We start from the raw sequence: 17126 nt of genomic DNA, 5'->3' as shown, positions 1-17126 counted from the left end.
AGTGTCTCGCCCGCTCCACATTTGTTGAACTGCGAGGAATTTGGGAAATATGAAATTTCATTTCTGGATTTTTCGAAGATGGCGTGGGATAGGTAAGAAACAGTTCTTCCAAACCAACAAATCCCTTTCCAGCCCCCTTTGTTTCGACAGAACCCAGGGGGGCTCATATCCGACATTCACCTTCAGCCACCAACAGATTCCTGCAAGTGGCTGTGCAAACCAATCGCGCACCATCCAGACAAACCAGGGCCGCTGAGGCCTCCCTCCCCCAGTACACTCCCAGTCATCATTTAAAGCCGATATCAAATTGGGACTTGAGTGTGCTGGTGGAAAATTCCTTGTCCGCTTTTCTTTTCACAAGACAGAGGTATCCAAGATGTCGAATAAGAAGTACTTTGTTCTTCAAGATCCCATCCCCGCAGAAGACTTGGAGAGTTTTCCATGTCGCGTTGTCACCTCCAAGATCTCGCCCCTAGACCAGTGCGTCCCAATCTCCTTATCCGGAACTGGAAACCCCTCACGAAGCACCAATGACATCCTGCCGGGGATCCTTCCAAATCCATTGGAATATTCCGTCGAGAATGATATCCTACAGACCTCAGTTGAGCGAGGCATGTCTATCCAACTTTCATCTCTCTTCGGCAGCCACTGGTCCTGTGGTGAGGAGAAGAGTATAACAATAGAGAGCGCAGCCGTGAAAAAATATGCCCTCCATAACCCCGATGCCTATTTCCAGGAGTTGATGAAAGACAAGAGCTACGCCCAAGGAGTGCGGAATTTGCTTTTGAAAGTCTGGCCAAGCAACGCGTACCTCATCACTGGGTTCGTCACTGTGCAAGACTGCAAGCTGAAGATCGAGGAAACAACCACAAAGGGACGGGGTTTCGGCGCTGGGGTGCCGTTAGATGGCCTCGTGCCTAGTGCAACTCTGGTTCCACCTGGGAATGTGGGTGGCGAAATGAATCGGTCCTCGTCAGCACATCGCAGCTACAGTACAACCATTACAGATGAGAGGATCTTCGCCATCTCCTATTCTGCGGTTAAGCTAGCGTATAAAATCGACACTTCATCTCGATCGCTATTCTCTCGGACACCAGCTATCGGCCGTCCACAGAGATCTAAAGCCCACCACCTTGCCATGGGGGAGGACGGTGACCAGGACGAGGAGATCGGCTGCGATTCTGACTCCGACTCTGGTGAGGAGGATGCACCCGCCCACCCGAAGAAGGACCCACAGCTGAAGAGCGAAGAGTATAGCGAGGTAATTATCTATGATGGTGATTACCTTTTCACTGGAGGGCAGCAAGGGGCATATATTGAGTTATAATGCATGTAACCTGTTGGGTGAGAGAGAATGTTACCGAATTTGACATAATGCAAATTTCCAAGTTCACGGCCTGTATCGAGTCATTGGATATATCAATAATAGAATGTGGCGGTGCGGGCGAGGTACGGTTTCACACTTAATCGCCTCACCTGCCTCAGCCAGCTCTCGCCTAGTCTCCTGTAGTTCTCGTTCGTTCCAGGGGGTCAATGGTGATGTGCCTGTCATAGTTTAGCTGAAAGCCAGGCAGGAACCTGGGACGGATGCAAACTAGCGCCATGAGTCGTGTAATGCTTAGCTGAGCTTAGGTCCGAACATGTCTGTACCGGGACCGGCCTGTAGAGACCAGTAACCGCATCACCAATATAATGCGATTAGCCTTAGATGGCGCCCAAAGAGCCAGGAGAAGATCACGACTCTTAGACACCTGTTGACATGTATCCCTGCTCAGCTAGCTTTCGGTATGACTGTCCAGCTCTTACAGCAAATAAAACCAAACTTCTGTCCTTGTCTATTCCTCTAGCAGATGAGATAATTACCTTGAGGCCAACAATGGTTTGTTGGATTTGGCCTCGAGCGTGTCTTCAGCCACTGGTAGCAGCCAGGAACACGGCTCCTCCACTCGTGACAGACCGCTCCAGCAACTCATCGGTTGGCCAGCATCATTCAAAACAGGTTACTGGTATTTATTTGCGAAATGGGCCGTCGCTGTACCTCGGCTGTCTACTCGTAACCGGCGTGTCATTTCAATTGGCGGTGCCACCACCAGGGCTGCTACTGGTAACATTCCACGGCGAGAGTCTGATGCAATATTATGGTGTCTTCCCTTCCCAGTCCAATGCGGTTGTCCATACTCGCAAGCCAGAAACCTGAGCTTACAAATCAGTCTCACTCTGCACAACGGGTGATAAGACATTTTGGTGGGATGTAGATTACAGACCCTTGGGAGAGGCTGCATTAGTTTGAGGCAGTCGTGACTTCGTATAGAGTTGGAAAGGCTTGGGCTGAGCGATAGGGACAAAACGAGATTAATGGGGGGATTCACTTGGGGTTGGGCTTCTGGAATAAGTGATCACAACTGCTCTTTCGACCTCGTCGTCCCATAGATACGTAGACTTTGTCGATTGCGATACCCTGGCGGATACATCCTCAGAACCCCGTCCTCGAATTACTCGAAGAACGCCAGTAATAATGAACGTGTATGACACGCATACCTATGGTTTATCATGACAATGCCGCCTCTGTTACTGAAGATGGGGATGTGTGCAACACTGTGTCAACGTTTAGTCTCTAATTACTTCCAACACCTTTCACTGGAGGAAAATGAAATCCTCCAACAACTTGATCCTCCTTACTCCAGTGATAAGACTCCCACTCAAGTCATAAACCTATTACTCTAGTAGGGAATCTAGGAATTATTACTCCAGATAGCGATATGAAATAACTCTAGAAATACCAGCTCCTTTCCTCTTCCTTCGGATTAGCGGTTGGTCGCTCCATCACTCCCTCTTCTTTGATCCAGTGATCAAAGACATCAGTCAACAAACTATTAAAGGATCCTTCTCTCTGTCTCTCACCCTTGTCAGTCAACGTCTTTTCATCCTTCCATCCTCTTCTTCATCTCAATCCACCACCCAATTGATCCATCACGATGACACAGCCAATAATGGAAGACAGCTCGCCTGCCTCTATCCTCGATCTCCTAAAGAGAAATCCTCGAAACAAGCTTTTCGTCCATCCCCTTCTGTGGACCGAGGTCCATTTGCGGGTGCTTGAGTGTAGATTCACACAAATATCCATCAGCAACGCTGATATGAATACAGCAATTCTTGGACAGGGCTACAGTATCAAGATAACCCTAAGTCAGCTCCAAAGCGGCCTCCGCGATTCCAACTTTTACGTACGGCAAAAGGCAATAGAGGCCTTGATTGCCCAAAAAATTCATGGGCAATTCACCGCCTCACGGTAAGCCAAGCTCAGTCTCCTCAACATCGGACCTGTTGATGATAAATGTTCCTTTGTCGTCACGAGTCCGCCTTCCAGCGCCTTTGGAAGACGTGATGGCTGACCTGGGACATTCATTATGTAGCAATTGGTTGAGTCTTCTTCTGGATGGAAAACCCGTCGCGTCACTGCGACTGCCCGTGTTCTATCACACGAACCCCAAAATGGGAAATGGGGAGCCGATTGTCGCCTACATCGATGACCAGCTCATCGAATGTGATCGAAAGAACCTCCTTCAACCACCGAGTTTTCCCAATCCTCCCCTTTGGGGAATAGCGAGGAAGAGATTGAAGGCGGTTACGCCTGACTGTCCACTACAAGATCCGTACATCTTGGGGATTATGATCGCTCTTGGACAGGAAAAACTACTCGCTCGCCGTAAGGCTATCGCCAAACAACAAGGTCGTTCTCAGGGTTGTCAGGTATCACTAAAAGACTTGGAGGTCACGGTAAGTCTCTACTTTCCCGGTTTGTCTGCGTGTCAACATCTCTCCCTACTCGGGTAGTTCAGCACGCTAACATGGCAAATCTCATCTTAGCCCCAGGTTCTGTTCACAAGCAGGAGTGATACAGACAATGTGTATCTTTATCGGGCCCAGATCAGCTACCACACACTCCAGATGTTCCGTTATCCTAAGCAGGCTCCACCCTCCACAACGCCGCCGATCGAGATCGAAGCCAACAAGATTCCCCTTCGCCCATTTTGTACTTTAAATGCCCGGCTTTGCGCATCGATTGCGCCAGGTGTCACCTTGACCATGTCGAGAGAGGATATGGCGCGCTGAAACCTGCCGCTTGAATGTCTGCGAACGTCTTTCATTGTCCTGGTAGATCTAGCCTACAGGCGGACCCTAAATCAACCTAACCTCGCTTGAGTATCCTCTGTCGGCGGTGAGCGTGATTCCACCTATGAACTCTAGTTTGTAGCATTATCTAACGCCGAGTCTAGACCCAGACCTCCATGTCTTCTTCGATCGAGTTTTACCTCTCCGCAAAAGAACATGAGTGACAGTGAACAACTGGTAGTGGCAATTCAACGGTCAGGTAGCTAGCCACGTTTAGCTGGATTCCAAGACTCAACGGGTACGCTGGCTTTAAGCAAAGTGATGGGAAGGGGGAAGAAGTGTTTTGTTCTTGGGAGTAGGGATAATAGCAGACGCTAGGATACTGAGAGTGATGAATTTCGGCAAGGACAGGATTCAGTAAGAGTGTTTTCATCTCCAGGGCACACCCGAGTCAATCACATTTCCCTCTGTTTACAGATTTCTTGGTTGCTTTGGGATTAGTACTGCCCTATGTTATTAGGTCTCAGATGTCTCTAAAGAAAGGATTGAACGTAGAGGATTAGATCCAGGCGGCCTCAATGTACATTGTTTCCATCTGGTGTTCCTCATATCATAGGCGTCAATGTTCCTCCGCCAATCACTTTGGGAGGAGCCAGAACTGGAGAAGCAGAAATGGTTAATCTTTGATAGACGAGAGATACCACCAAGTCTCACCCACCCCCCGAAACTCGTTCTGGTCCTCCCCTAAATGCAAGAGGTACTGTACGAAAGGTTCGAAAAAAAAAAAAAAAAAAAGGAGAAAAAAAAAGGAAGAAAAAAGAAAAAAGAAACATACAACACCGGGGATTCGCTGGTCGTCACCGACCCAACTACTAGTCCGGCGCTTCGCAGCTTGTGTACAGGGGAGCGGACGGGACCCTCAATATTCTGCGAGCTATGGTCGTATGTATTAGTGGCTGTTGTTAGAAGGACTTATAAGCGGAAGTTCGGTTGGAGACAGGCAAGGCGGTCGGGCGGTCGGGCGGGTTAAACTCCGATTCGGGGACGATGTTTTGCTAGGAAAAAGTCGTCGAGTCCTCGCTCGACCATCCCGCCATTCCTGCCACACTTCGCCTCCCTAGAAACAACACGAAAAGGGAGAAAGGTGAGGGGGGGAATGTAAAAAATACAGGGGCTTGGAATCTATGTATGCCATTACACCATCCGTCACACTAATTAATCCTAGGTAAGTCACCGTCGTACATAAAACAATAACCATACTTTACATCAACCTTGCAATTCCCATATTGGACGTTGTGCCGGCGTATCGAGTTGGCGGGGTGGAATCGGCGCAGCCAGCTCGTGCTTGTCCGTAACGCCGTAAGCTTCCACAATCGGGGGGGGATCAACGTTTGGCTGTATTTCGCTAGTGGTATTATCATCCCTCCTCTTTCTCCTCCGAAACACTAAGAATGCTCCTAGGGCCAAGAGAGCAACGCCGAGGACGACCCCGACCGCGATGCCGGCTTTCGCACCCGCTGACAAGCCACCATTCCCCGACGTTTGTTCCGGCTGGCCGGACAATTGCTCTGGCTGGGCGTCTCCCGTCTTGCTTGGTGTACCTTGCGAAACGTCGGTTGTAGACTCCGCGGCCACCTAATGACATCAGACTTGTTAGCGTCCGCCTCCGGACCTTAAGATAGGACGGTCTCACTAGAATGAATTTTATGCCCCAAGCTTCAATCCCCTCGTCTGTCGATGGCTTCCGCGTCACTGGCTGCTCGGTTGGGGTTTCCAGTCCAATATCGGTTATTACGCCAGTCCAAACTACACCCGGCGTGGCTGTCGCGTGACAACCGTACTCGTTGTTTCGACACATGAAAGAGAAGACGTTGTCGGTAACGCTGCGATTGCTGGTAAGCTTTTTGGATGTCGCGTGCATATTGGGCACGTGGGTGTGGATGAGCAAAATGGATGACACGAACCTCGGACAACAAGTCACCGTACTGACCGGTTTCCCATTGCTCTCGGGCCCAGCGGTCGCACAAGCACGAGTGTAACCAGAAGGGCAAGGACCATCTGTCAGGTATGGAACGCCTGGGGTCGTCGACGGAGGGAAGCAATCGCCCGTCGGATAATTTCCCGTTAGCACCGGCGTGGGCGTTCCGTACATGTTGCTGAAATATCCGCTCCCCAACAGCACGCGGAAGTAATTCGTTGTCGCGAAACAGGACGTCGGAGCCGTCCATGTTGACGGAAGACTTGGTAATGATGCTGGTAACGACGACATTATGTGCGTTCGACTGGATTAGTCTCTGAGGAGATAGAGAGTTGACCAAAAAGTATTAGGACATGAAGAAAAGAATTTTGAGTTCACGATGCACAGGAAGTCAACAAGAAAATAAACACGCAGGAAAGTATCCGCTCCGCTGCGTTTCGCTTGCGGAGGAGGCGTCCTTAGTTCTTGTATGGAACAAGCCGAGCGATGGGTGGTGTCAGCCAGGCTTAGCGTCGGCCGCCGAAAGGCAGGGGCTTGTTACATTGGCTTGACAGTCAACGGCCTGGGCTGTTATTATGAGGGATCAACATGCTAAATTCCGAAGGATCAAGGCATGCCACCCTCGGAATTTGGATTTGATCCACCCTTGTTGATCATCATGTACTTCGTACCTCTCCTCTGAAACCCAGGATCAGGGAACAAATCTGGGATCACTCCCATCACAAAAGATCATTACATCCTCACCCCGTTCTTACGGTGTGCAAGAAGAAGGTACAAATTTCCCCAGCAAATAAAGGCGGGGATGAGCATATTCGAATACCATTGCTGGTGAACCGAAGACGGGTCTGTGAGAAGAACCATGTCTCTGGGGAGATACCTCGTATATATATCCGCTTCGCTGATGAAGAAATTGGAAGATATCAAGCGAGTAAGCTTACTGGAATCATTGCAGGATCTTGAGTCGGGTTGCCTAATCCGAACCGATGGGTCCTAAAACGAAAAGGATTTGGCTCTGGTATGGGCCAACACTGATCAGCCAATCAAGGCCTCCATTCCAAGTGTTGCGCCAGTGTTTCCGTGGCCCGCTTTTGCAATCCTGCTTCAAGGTTACATGGGTCCACTGGAGCGCAAACAAGTGGGAATCTGGAGGCCATGCTCCTCGTTGTCGCCTGTTAATTGGCGGAGATTCAATCAGAGGTTGACCGAGCGCAGCAATGCTCCAATGCGAGTCTCAGGGGGGTTGCTGTTTCATCCCTGTAGGGCGCCATCCCATAGCCCGGTCTTCGCCATTTTATTCCAAGGACAATACGAAGCGGAAAGGAGAATAATACGAGGTCTAAGAAGTACAAGTAGTGAGTGACTAGGTTTACCTTTGTACCCCACCCCCAGACGGGAGCAAAGCCACCTTCAGTGACATCGCAGAACTGATGTGATTTGCTGGTGGTGCAATCACAAGCAAGTTAGGCCTGGGCCGATGGGCACCTGATATTACATTCCAGCCTCAGCTTTCAATTTCGTGATCTTTTTTTTTCTCTCTCATCCAACCCCGACCATTTCAATCTTGACGCCGTCGCGGCGACTTCGCGACCTGTTCCCCTCCTTTGATTTTATCACCGATCGAGTCGCCCAATTTTCGTCGCCGACGCAACTAATTAACACAATATGCATCAGCATGAGCGGACATTATCCTCGGGGTTGGCGCAATTACGACATCATGTCACGCGACGCTGGAACAGGAGATTGACAATCGCGGGTGTCGCGCTCTTCATGACGGTGGTCTTATGGACGTACGGCGGTTCAGCGCTGGATATCTCTGGATTACCCCCGGACGATCGACTCGCGCACAAGGATAGCACCGAGAAGACCAGCAGCTATCTACCACAGCCGACAGCAGGGGCGCACGCGATCGAGAATTGCAGATCGGATTGGCGGACACAAAATCCTTCTGCCGACACCGGCTCCCAAATCCCTCAGAAAATATGGCAGATATCGCTGTCGAAACAATCGGCCAAGGACTCTGTCGTGGATCCCGAAAAACTGCAAGATACGGCCTCGTGGCTCGCGATGAATACGGACTATACGTAGTAAGTATTAGTACATGTACCGAGCTATGGGACATTCCTGGATGCGGGGCGGGGAGCTGCGAGAGCTGATAGCATGACGGGCAAGCTGCTATTGACCTTCCGCGAACTGTCTTCCCGAGAACGCATCTTCTGCCTGACAGCAGGAATGGCTAACTTTTTTCGAAACTCTAGCACTCTAGTGGGCGATAAAGGAGGCAAGGAGTTCGTAAAAAGTCGATTTGCTGACGAACCGAAGATCGTCGAGCTGTACAACAGCCTTCCCAACGTTGGGATGAAGTCCGACCTTCTCCGATACCTCATCCTATACGTCGAAGGGGGCGTTTACACCGATATCGACACCATCGCCCTGAAGCCTATTGATACCTGGGTCCCACTGGAGTTGAGGGACCAAGTTCGTATGGTCGTGGGGATCGAGTTCGATCGACGTGATGGCGGTCCGTGGGCGGATATACCCCATTGGCTTCAGTTCTGCCAATGGACCATTGCCGCGGCGCCAGGCCACCCAGTATTCCGGAAAATGGCTGCCCGCGCCCTCGAGTCGATGAACGCTCTATCGGACGAGCATGGTATCCCAGTTAGGAAGCTCAAGCCTACCAGTTTCGAGGTTATGAACTCTACGGGTCCCGCCGCCTGGACGGACGTCGTTTTCGAACAACTTCAGGAGTACGATCCAACCTTGAACACTACGAAGGACTTGTCGTTTATGACCGAGTCGAAACTCTATGGGGACATATTGGTTCTTACCATCGACGGCTTCGGTATGGGCCAGGCGCACTCGGAGAGCACCAACGACGGTAGCATTCCCGAGGTTGCCCTGGCGAAACATCTCTTCCGCGGATCGTGGAGACACGATAACTGATCCGACAAAATTCTCGAACCTTTCAGCCTTCCTTCGGACCGGTGATGTCCTTCCTCTAATATGTCCCTTACTATATACCCTCTTATTCTTTTTCTCTCTCTTTTTGTTTTTTAATTCTTCTTTTTGGTGATGAAAAGTTTCTGCCTTTCTACTAGACTTTCTCAGGCGTCTACTAGAGAAAGCCCCATGAGGGCCAAGATTCGGATACTTCAAAAGAAAACTACGGGGATGAGGTGTTGGTTGAGATTTTTATAAGAGTCAAAAGTTGACGGTGATGATTGAAATGGCGAAGAGGGGCGGGTTTTGCAATTAGGCATGGGATCGGAGTGTTAAGTTCGAAACGTATACAGGAATGTGTCCAGGAGCTCGGGCGGGAATTATGGCTTATTTTGGGGGGTTTTCTTTCTCAAGGGTCCTATGATTCATAGAGTGCGCTCTTGCAGGTATTAATAGTATGTAGTTGCCCGCGCTGAGCCCGGCTCCCCATCCCCCCACCATACTGGGGCGGTAGACGACATCTCAGCTCAGGGGGACACAAAATGGAGTTCGGTCTTGCTGGAGTTTCGTTTGATCTTGAAACTGGCGGTACAGTCGTGGGAGAAAATGTGTTACTCGGTGAGGATTGTTCAGCCAGATTCTTATACACGAGTGCTGCGCAGCGGTTCACACGAAGAGAGCGCATCCATGGCATTACAGACGAAGTTTGATGGAGCACTAAAGCTACACAGACGTCATCTCGTTTCATTTTATCGTTGGAAATCATTCTACCAATATGGGGCCGTTCAGAAGCGGCTGACCTATGAAGTCCCCGTCCTACCAGTCCCAGAACATAGTATCCCCTCGCTAAGGACGAGACTCTACCCCATGATCCTAGACACTAACAGCGAAATTAACATTTTATCCCGTCTAAGCAGAGCAGCTGGGCTCGAGCCAGTCGATGGGGGATTCGAGATCTGCGAGCAACTTGAGTCAGCCATATTATCAGGTCCAGCTATAGTAGGACATTTCATAGTCTAGAACATAGACAAGTAAGGTGACGGGGTTTGGAGCCAGTCAAGAGCTACTTACCCTCGCAGAGCTCGAGACCGCCGAGAATGACATTGTTGGCGCTGGAAGGGCAGAGGCTGCAAGCGCAGCTCTTGTAGGACTCGGCAAGCTCGGGAATCCTGCAGAAGCAGTAGTACATGTCGGGCTCCTGGCAGGACTTGGCGAGAGGGTGGTTCATGACTTGAGTGAAGCAGAGGAGCTGTGAGAATCTCATAGTCAGCAGAGCCTCATGATCTTACAAGTATGGCGTTCATCATGCAGTAAGTGAAGGGGCATGTTGGGGCATGCAGTACCTCGCAGAGAGCGTTGGCAGCAGCGAGAGAGGCCATGGAGAGGCCAACAGCAGCAAAGGCGATCTTCATTGTGACGGTAGGGTGGTAGAGAAGCGGGGGAAGTGGATGCAAGGCTGGGCTGTTAGCTGTGCAGTGGATGGAGGACGATGCTGATGGCTTCAGAAACGGTCTGAGAACTCGGGGGAATAGCAGGCTTAATATAGTCGTTGCCATCCTCTCTAGTCCTCGGTTCGCGAATCAATGGGCAAAGAACCTCCGCAGGCCATTTCGACTTGAACCATCTTCCTGCCATGACCCGCGTCTTACCCGAGAACCTCGAAGCCGTCGACAACACACCATAATCGCCTTCTTCCGCTAAACCACACTGGTTTCGAACCCATCGATTATGGCTAGGGTGATATCACTCCGTGCTATAGCTGGAAGTGGAGAACTTGCGTGCAGAGGTGCGAGTGATTAGTGCAGCCCAGCGCGTCATTGAACTTGAAGAATCGGCTCTCAGCGTACGATCTAGGGGGGAAACGCCTTGTGAATGGCTAGGATCGCCAGGGTCGTGCTGGCCTGGGCAGTTCTGGTGCATGGTGAGTGGATGCCACTAGTGAGAAGCTACTGAGAAGAGGGGAACGCTCCGAAAATATCACTAATCTGATCCAATCTTATCAGATTATCTGATAATCTACCCGCCCCCTTCTCCCAGTGGCCTGCGTGTCTCCTCCTCGCCCATGACCACTTCCACCCGAGCCTCCCGGGTTCCCGCTATTCTTCTGTGCACGGTATGCCTAGAGAGGTTAGCGCAGGCCTCACGGACCTTGGAAATATGTAAAAACGACGCTTTTTTGCTTTCTGTTCTCACACTAGCCAGGGCATAAGAACGGGAAATGGACAGGGTCCACTCGACTTCCACTCGTGTCTGAAGGACATTGGCCAATCGCTATCAGGGGGTTGTGGAAAAAAGTGCGAAGAACGTGGCGCCGGGATCGGAGAAGCTTAACTCGCTCTCTCAGGCAGGCTTGGTGAGCTCGTTCATCTCGCCATTTTCGACTTGTAGTGCAGACAATTGACACAAGCTCTACCAAGAGCCACCGGACCATCAGAAGGGGGGGGGGGTTGAAAGGTCCAAAGTAGCGACTACAACAGACTAGTCGATCTTCTGAATGTTTAAGCCCATCACTTCGCGGCCAATTTCCGACACATTCTCTGCTGCTCGAGCGTGAAATTCGTTCGGCGCATAATGATCTGCTCTCTCCACAAACCACACTGCTGGGTAGACTCGTTTCCAACTCCAAAGCCTCGGGAGTCTCCACCCCATCCTGTATAGAAAAACCCTTTGGAGTCATCTGACAAGCCCAGTCCCACAAAACCCTCGCCGAGAGGCAGCATTGCAGACGAAGCTGCAGATATTTCCAACCGAGCTCTTGCCATATCCTAAGCGAGCTTTGACTGTTGGGGGTGGGGTTAGATATCCAGGCCACCTGGTTTCAGCGTCACATCGCCCTCGTGGACAACGGTTGAGCCACCAAGCCCTGATTTTCAACTGGCGAGTTCCGAAATGCTTGTGACCATCTACCCAAAGCAAAGACCCCGATTCAATTTTTCCTCAGAATCAGACCATTGTTGACCTCTAGATTAACCACATCTATCACTATAGCGGATGTGCTTCAGGCAGGAGTTGCCGAGGGCTATCAAATCTCCAAAACCATTCAGTGGGTTTCGAAGACCTGCCAGAATCTGCTCCTTCGACAAACCGTCTCCGCCACGACCAACTGCAGCTCTAGTTTATGAACTGCATTGGAGAGGTCGCAGTATTAACTTCCTAACCACTAACCTAGAGGATTCAACCAAACTCGTCGCTGGTAGCCTTCTCAACAACAGCAACTCTTGGCATGAGCTCCTGCATCCAAGCCGAACGAATGGAGAAAAAAATCACCTGTCAAACCTACTTCATGAGTGACATTCTTCTTTGCTTCGCCGCGTTCATATCCTCTTTAGCAGGAACGCCGGAGCATGTCCTCCATTTAAGGAGTTCCTGCTCCGCCTTCGTGATGCGGAGAGTATTCCGCACTCCCCCAGCGCGGACCACTGAGGAAACTTTAGTGTATTCCAAGACGTTAAAGCAGATGTTGCCTGCGGAGTATTACGTCTAGGCATGAAAGAGGGCTCACGTGAGTATATTTCCTCCCCCAAAATGGATCGCGTGTCGAGAGCTTGAACTCAGGTTCCCTTCTACCATTCCCCTCCCATTATCTCTGCAGTGGGTTCCGTTCCATCCATTCCCAAATTCCATCTTCATTAACGGCGGGTGGCACCCAATTTTTCTCAATGCCGAACAAGCACTTTCGGGGGCCTTCGTTCCATCAGCGTCGCGAAGCCAATTCTGTCCAAATATCCATTCCAAATGCGATGGAGGAAGGCGTGAAGCTGGCGGGATTTTCACCCAGTTGCATAGAAAACATCACGGTCCCCATTAGAGCAAAGGCCTCCGCCTTTAGGGAGATAGATACATCCCATGAGCGTTTTCTTTTGTCCTTGGAGTCAGGGAGGATGGAGCTGGGTTCCTATTGATCTGGGTCTGCGGTTTGTGCGACCCAGTTGACGCGTCTTATGATGGGCAGGCCTTCTGTCATCGTCGGAGAGTTGGGCGCCGACAGGCAGACGGTGGAATGATTGATGATATAAATCAAACAATTAACTCGCTTCCACTCCCCTTTCCTCGAACGGGGAGCTACTGATATGAATCAAACAGTCAACACATTCATACTCTAGCAAATGGTATCAGCTACCATCAACTTGCACCTATCGTGCAACGCAATTCAATCCTTAGACCTCCTGCTGCTGAACCACCTCTTTAGAGGGTTCCAACTCTGTTTAGTGGGTGTCCACTCCTCGAGCATTTTGATCATCTCCGGATCAGGATCCAGCATCTTTTCTCCGTTCCATGCAAACCGACCTTGCTGCGCATGTCCCAAAAGCATGGTCCTGATATATCCCATTGATGGTTGTGCCCTATCCATCCAATGCCTGATATATAGCTGCACGTTCCACTTGATGGCGTGGGAGACAAAACCGGCCGAACCCCAATTCCCCCACGGATAGCAGGGCTGTTGAGTAGGGTGATCCGCCGCATGTTTTGTGACAGTGTGGTCTAGGTCGCCAAGTTCTCTGGATAGCGGCTGACTCCTCTCTTTCTCGTACTGAAGGGCGGCGAAGAATATGTCGTTCACAGGCTCCAGGATGGGCCCTCTGCGACGTTCCCGTAAAAACCCGTATTCAATCGGAGCCGATTTGAGCTCCGCAAGACTCGTTATCGCCATGACGCGGTAAGGTTCAAACTCAACCCGGCAAGATGGTAAAGAGTCTGCGAAGTGGTCAAACTCGGCACGTGGTGTGTAGACGTCGACTCTAGCCCACTCTCTAAATGTTTCTATTGCCTCACTTTTTCTGAGAAAGTCTCTAACAGTCCTATGAAGAAAGTCGACACGGCAGTTGAATGGAGGCCCATATCTATCGTCTTACGTGACTTCTAACAGTCCCATACATCGCCCGTTCAATCGTCGCCGCATTTCATTCTGGCGTGCCTCCAGTTGGGGAATGGTAAGTGCCTTCACTGGGATGCGAGACAAGGATTCCCGCTCGTGCTCCTCCAGATCAAGGTACCAATAGTTGAGAACGGAGAGTGGCCGGGGAGCACATAGAGTAATGAGAAATGCCCGAGCAGATTGTGGCCGGTACGTTTCGTCGATGGATTTGAGGATATGATCGAAAAAGTCATCCAGGTCCGACGGGATGGCTCTCAGTCGCCGGTAGAGGTCGACGATTCAGTCCGAGTTTTGTAGCCAATGAATCAACGACTTCACGACAAGATGGACCCAGAGGAAAACGCCCTGTGCTCTGGACGTGATTTCGAGCACCAACTGATCGGCAGAGGGATCTCGCATCCGAAGGATCTGGAAATCGCGGCGATCGACAAGATTATTCTTCACATAAAGCTCAATATCCTGTCTGTTGAAGTCTTCGAGGTACAACTTGAATTCTGGATGGGCGCCGAACGCCGATTCGAAGACATTCCAGGGACGACTGGAGATGCACAATTTGATATTGGGGCTTCGCGACAAGTCTCTGAATAGGTAAATCAACTCGTCACTGTCGCCATTGTACTCATCCAATCCATCAATCATGAGGCAGATGTAGGGAGAGTTATGGTGATTAACAATCCTTTTGAGGGCCTCGAACAAATCCCTTCGAGTCCACTGCGCGAGGTCATCGAGGCCGTATCCCGACCATAACATTTGATAGCGATCAGGGAATGCGCATTGTGCCAGGTTTGGGTCTTGCCGGATGAGGTCGTAGAGCAGAGACCGCAAAAGCCCCTCCTGGGACTTCTGCAACTCAGTCCCGTTGATCCAAAAGAAGTAACTAGAAGTCAGGACTTTCACACCGCGCGACCAGTGCTTAAGTAGTTGCGAGACCTGACGATTGTCGACCAGGAACTTCATCAGCGTACTCTTCCCGCTCCCTGGCTTGCCACTGACCCAGAAGAGGGGAACATGTGATAACACCCACCGCGAGAACTGATGGTTGAGCATCCAGCGGCACGTATTCATGTGCGCGTCTTTGATCTTCGAGTGGCGGAAGTTCATTAGGTTGAACCACAGCGCTCGTAGCAGTGTCAGCGAAACCATCATTGACCGTCCTAACTTGGCTGTCTTGGATAGTGTCGCAATGTGCGGAGTGACGTCGATGGGATCCTGCTGCGCCATGTTGCGGAAGAAGACATCATCATCCGATGCTTTCGTCTGCCGATCAATAATCATACGAAAGTGCTGCCGGAAGAGTTCGTTGCGCAAGTGACCGATGGCGGTCAGTAGCTCCTGACGAACCCCGTGAATGCTGTCGGTTAGGTGTGCTTGGAGACTAACACTTGCATCTTGTAAAGCGTCGACTCTCCATAGAATGGCCGACTGTTGCTCGCTGAGTTTTCTGTCAGAGCGGAGTGTTCGACCAAGGAGTAAAAGCCAAAATAGAAATAGTTATAAACAATAATAGGACAAAAAAAAACGGTCGCTAACGTTCTCTCACCTTTGCAAAACCTTCAGACACAGAGCAATCTTATTTCTGTAGTCTTCCAATTGATCCCTTAGACGCGTTATCTGGTCCGACTTCGCGACCCCCATCAGCGCACTGAAGAAGCTTCCCCATTTTGACCCTGGCCACTGCGATCGGAGTCTCTCGACCAGACTCATCAACTTCAGGGCCGTCTCGCGACAGCCTACTGCGAGCCTGGCCAGCCGCCCATAGACGAATCGAACACGTATGGTCTTTGCAACGTATCGCTTGACGCCGTAGGCACCAGTCGCATCGATAAGTCGTGGAGCACTCGAGCGATCGTGTCTGCATCGTCAATCTGTCTCGAAGCACCCGTTGCCGAGGAGTAGATCTCTCTTGTCTGCGAGAAGAGCTTGCATCCAAAGTCAACGAATTGTACGATGTTGCCAGCCAATCCTATCGCTGAAAATGGATCCATTTGGGTGTATTGTTCAGTGCCCTTAACCAAATGGAAGCCCTAGATTCGTAAGTACTGCTTGTCGTAGTAACTTGTTCGATTCGGAACACGATCATAATCGCTCTCAAGGTCCAGCCGCACGAGAAGGCTCGCGGCCTGAGATCCGAGGCACTGATGCATAAACATTGCCTGCAAGATATCAATAGCGCACTTTGATGGTGGTCAGCCGCTTTCAGTTTAGCTCTTTTTGGACATGGACAGGTACATACGAGTCAAGCAAAGGCCTCTTCCCTCATCTTACTCGCCCAGATGAGGAAATGATGAGGTTAAAATTCCCCAACCCGTGGTTCTCCTTTTCCGGGGCTCGCGCGATGTACTTCATATATACGAAGTAGAGGTGCTCCTACTGTCCCTCTGGACTTCCACTTCAGTATTTGTTGGAATAAAGAAACAATATATTTAGCTCCAATTATGCATCCAGAGTGACATGCAGCTCATTTTTGGCGTGGGCTAAATTCAAATAGTATTTGATTCCCTTGCCCGGACTCTGTGACAGCAATGGAGGAGACGAAATTCAAGTTTCTGAGCGAGGGTTTCGACTTCTTGCCTGTGGTACGGTGATGGAACTTACGTAAGTAGCTTGTCAGTTCCTCTGGATGTGGCTACTAGTGTCCTAACTCTGCCGACGCTGTCCTCCATGGGGGGGTCGCTTCCCGAGTCCAAATCTAACGATCTCTCATCCTCAAGTGGCTCGGCACACTCATCGTCTGAGTTACGATAGCGGATACCAGTCAATGGGTCTTCGCCATTGTCAAGCCAATGCGCTTCCGTGGACGGGAAAGCTGGGGTTGTAACTGGCAAGAGTTTTGCTTGGCTGAGAGACTGGGATGGAAATGGGGGCGTGGCTGGTTCAAGGGGTGAGGTTAGCAGAAGGGGAGAGGGGCGTATTTCAGAGACAATGGCAAATGTCATTGTCTCTGAAATACGCCCTACTTCCTGTTTAGAACTAGTCAAGCCATAAGCTCTACTGGCATGTTTATTCCTTAAATGAAGGCATTTTGACAGCGAGCAACAATCGAATTGTGCATTATTGTGGCGATAATCAACGCCCTTCACATTTCAGATTGCACTTTCGTTGGGCTTCCTTGTATCTGCCCAACACTATTATGAAGGGTCAACGTGGTCTGAGGGAGAGCCTGCCTTTAATAGACCACCAATTCTTCAACGTACCTCAATATTCCTGGAAGAGAATACA

The 17126-nt window shown here is 50.4% G+C and overlaps 5 protein-coding genes and 1 pseudogene across 5 annotated transcripts; 3 read left to right on the top strand and 3 right to left on the bottom strand.

The window, feature by feature from the left end:
- Positions 1-376: 376 nt before the first annotated feature.
- Positions 377-1327, top strand: SAPIO_CDS7992 (annotated as a pseudogene; the record flags this gene model as incomplete).
- Positions 1328-3492: 2165 nt separating this feature from the next.
- On the top strand, positions 3493-4113 carry SAPIO_CDS7991 (uncharacterized protein; the record flags this gene model as incomplete). Its single annotated transcript, XM_016789732.1, has 2 exons — positions 3493-3777; positions 3868-4113. The coding sequence occupies 2 exons, from the start codon at positions 3493-3495 to the stop codon at positions 4111-4113; spliced, it is 531 nt and encodes a 176-aa protein (XP_016640636.1).
- Positions 4114-5379: 1266 nt separating this feature from the next.
- SAPIO_CDS7990 (uncharacterized protein) lies at positions 5380-6034 on the bottom strand (the record flags this gene model as incomplete). Its single annotated transcript, XM_016789731.1, has 2 exons — positions 5380-5748; positions 5807-6034. The coding sequence occupies 2 exons, from the start codon at positions 6032-6034 to the stop codon at positions 5380-5382; spliced, it is 597 nt and encodes a 198-aa protein (XP_016640635.1).
- Positions 6035-7753: 1719 nt separating this feature from the next.
- On the top strand, positions 7754-9034 carry SAPIO_CDS7989 (Glycosyltransferase family 32 protein; the record flags this gene model as incomplete). Its single annotated transcript, XM_016789730.1, has 2 exons — positions 7754-8175; positions 8347-9034. 2 exons carry the CDS (start codon positions 7754-7756, stop codon positions 9032-9034), a joined length of 1110 nt encoding a protein of 369 aa, XP_016640634.1.
- A 906-nt stretch (positions 9035-9940) lies between these two features.
- Positions 9941-10443, bottom strand: SAPIO_CDS7988 (uncharacterized protein; the record flags this gene model as incomplete). Its single annotated transcript, XM_016789729.1, has 3 exons — positions 9941-9987; positions 10103-10280; positions 10375-10443. 3 exons carry the CDS (start codon positions 10441-10443, stop codon positions 9941-9943), a joined length of 294 nt encoding a protein of 97 aa, XP_016640633.1.
- Positions 10444-13181: 2738 nt separating this feature from the next.
- Positions 13182-16253, bottom strand: SAPIO_CDS7987 (uncharacterized protein; the record flags this gene model as incomplete). Its single annotated transcript, XM_016789728.1, has 6 exons — positions 13182-13809; positions 13885-14160; positions 14266-15339; positions 15448-15759; positions 15948-16081; positions 16173-16253. The coding sequence occupies 6 exons, from the start codon at positions 16251-16253 to the stop codon at positions 13182-13184; spliced, it is 2505 nt and encodes an 834-aa protein (XP_016640632.1).
- Between the last annotated feature and the right edge of the window lie 873 nt (positions 16254-17126).

Source organism: Scedosporium apiospermum, assembly GCF_000732125.1.
Source record: "Scedosporium apiospermum strain IHEM 14462 chromosome Unknown SEQ_SAPIO_0115, whole genome shotgun sequence".
NCBI classification, from domain to species: Eukaryota; Fungi; Ascomycota; class Sordariomycetes; order Microascales; family Microascaceae; genus Scedosporium; species Scedosporium apiospermum.
The sequence above is the reverse complement of the archived record's forward strand: the minus strand, read 5'-3'. Positions and strand labels throughout refer to the sequence as shown.